Source organism: Olea europaea, unplaced genomic scaffold (assembly GCF_002742605.1).
Source record: "Olea europaea var. sylvestris unplaced genomic scaffold, O_europaea_v1 scaffold3842, whole genome shotgun sequence".
Taxonomy (NCBI): Eukaryota; Viridiplantae; Streptophyta; class Magnoliopsida; order Lamiales; family Oleaceae; genus Olea; species Olea europaea.
Window position 1 is genome coordinate 65,584 of NW_019257864.1, and position 1,282 is coordinate 66,865.

Genomic DNA, 1,282 nt, shown 5'->3' on the forward strand with positions numbered 1-1,282 from the left:
AAAAAAAAAAAAAAAAAAAAAAAAAAAAAAAAACACTTATATATCCATCCGTCGTGCAATTTTCGGTCCACAGAAAATCATAGATAGAGCGGTTGAGAAAAAATAGAGATACAGAGAGAAGAGTAAGAAAGAAAAGAAAAGAAAAAGAGAAGAAGGATCGAGCACGATTTGTGATTTCAAGTTCAAAAGACCACGTTCTTCCAGTTAAGATTTCGACCCAAGAATTAAGTAAGATATTTCTTTTGAATTCAATTACCCCATTATTATTTTATATGCATGAAATCCGAGTCGATGCGAATCAGCAAACGTTATTTACTATTTTTCTTTCATTGAACTAGGAAAAGAACAAGGACCTGTTCCGTCTTTTGCTTTCATGAACAGGGTTTTATTGATTCAATACAAAGTTTTCTTCATATATTGATGTATGGGACTGATCTAATTGAAAACTGGACTATATACTATTTATTAAGCTTTCTGTTTTTCAATTTTCACGTTTCTGTTTTGTCATAATTTCGTGATTTTATCCCTCAAATCAGTTTTCACGAAAATTATTCATATAAATTACATCTAATAATTTTTCGAAAACCAGATTCTGCCTTTTTAATATGTTTATCCTATACGAAGTTAGCTTTCTGGAGTTATGAAATTCTTTCCCCATCTTATGTATGTTTTTAGACAGCTTGCTGACTTCCCCTAAGTGGTTGTGTATGAATTTTGGCAAAATTACACTTAAACATTTAACGTAATTGATTAGAGGTTGATGTCCGAGAGAGAAGGGCATTCCAACTTGTTATCAGAACCAACTTTTTAGTTTTAGAGCTACTAGAAATATAACTGTCTTATGTGTTCTTCTATGTCTTAGTGCATTCTTTTCCGTTTAATGGCCAATGATTCCTCAATCTCACCGATCTAGGTAAATTACTTACAGAGTTTTTTCTTTTATATATTGAAGGAGAAGAAAATGGCAGCATCCAGAGCTTCATCTAACAGAAAAAACAATGAGGAGAAAAAGAAGGAGCAGCTGCTTCGTGCAGCTCGAAAGCGATATGGATCTACTATTGTTATTGAGCAGTTTCTCAAGTTCAACCCTTCATCATTCGATGGTACTGCTGGAACAGGGAAGTGGTTAGAAGATATGGAGCGTATTTTGCGAGTCATGGAGTGCATTGACGTAGAGAAGGTTTCCTGCGCATCATTTATGCTAAAAAATAGAGCTTGTCATTGGTGGGAGAGTAGAATTGAACGAAATGTGACTTGGGCTAGGTTCAGACAGCTGGTGCTT

At 34.2% G+C, this 1,282-nt stretch overlaps 1 protein-coding gene across 1 annotated transcript; it reads left to right on the forward strand.

The window, feature by feature from the left end:
- Positions 1–20: 20 nt before the first annotated feature.
- On the forward strand, positions 21–1,276 carry LOC111387019 (the record flags this gene model as incomplete). The annotated part of the gene is made up of 2 exons (XM_023011538.1): positions 21–203; positions 953–1,276. A coding segment is annotated over exon 2 (315 nt), but the record flags the coding sequence as incomplete, so codon positions are not given.
- Between the last annotated feature and the right edge of the window lie 6 nt (positions 1,277–1,282).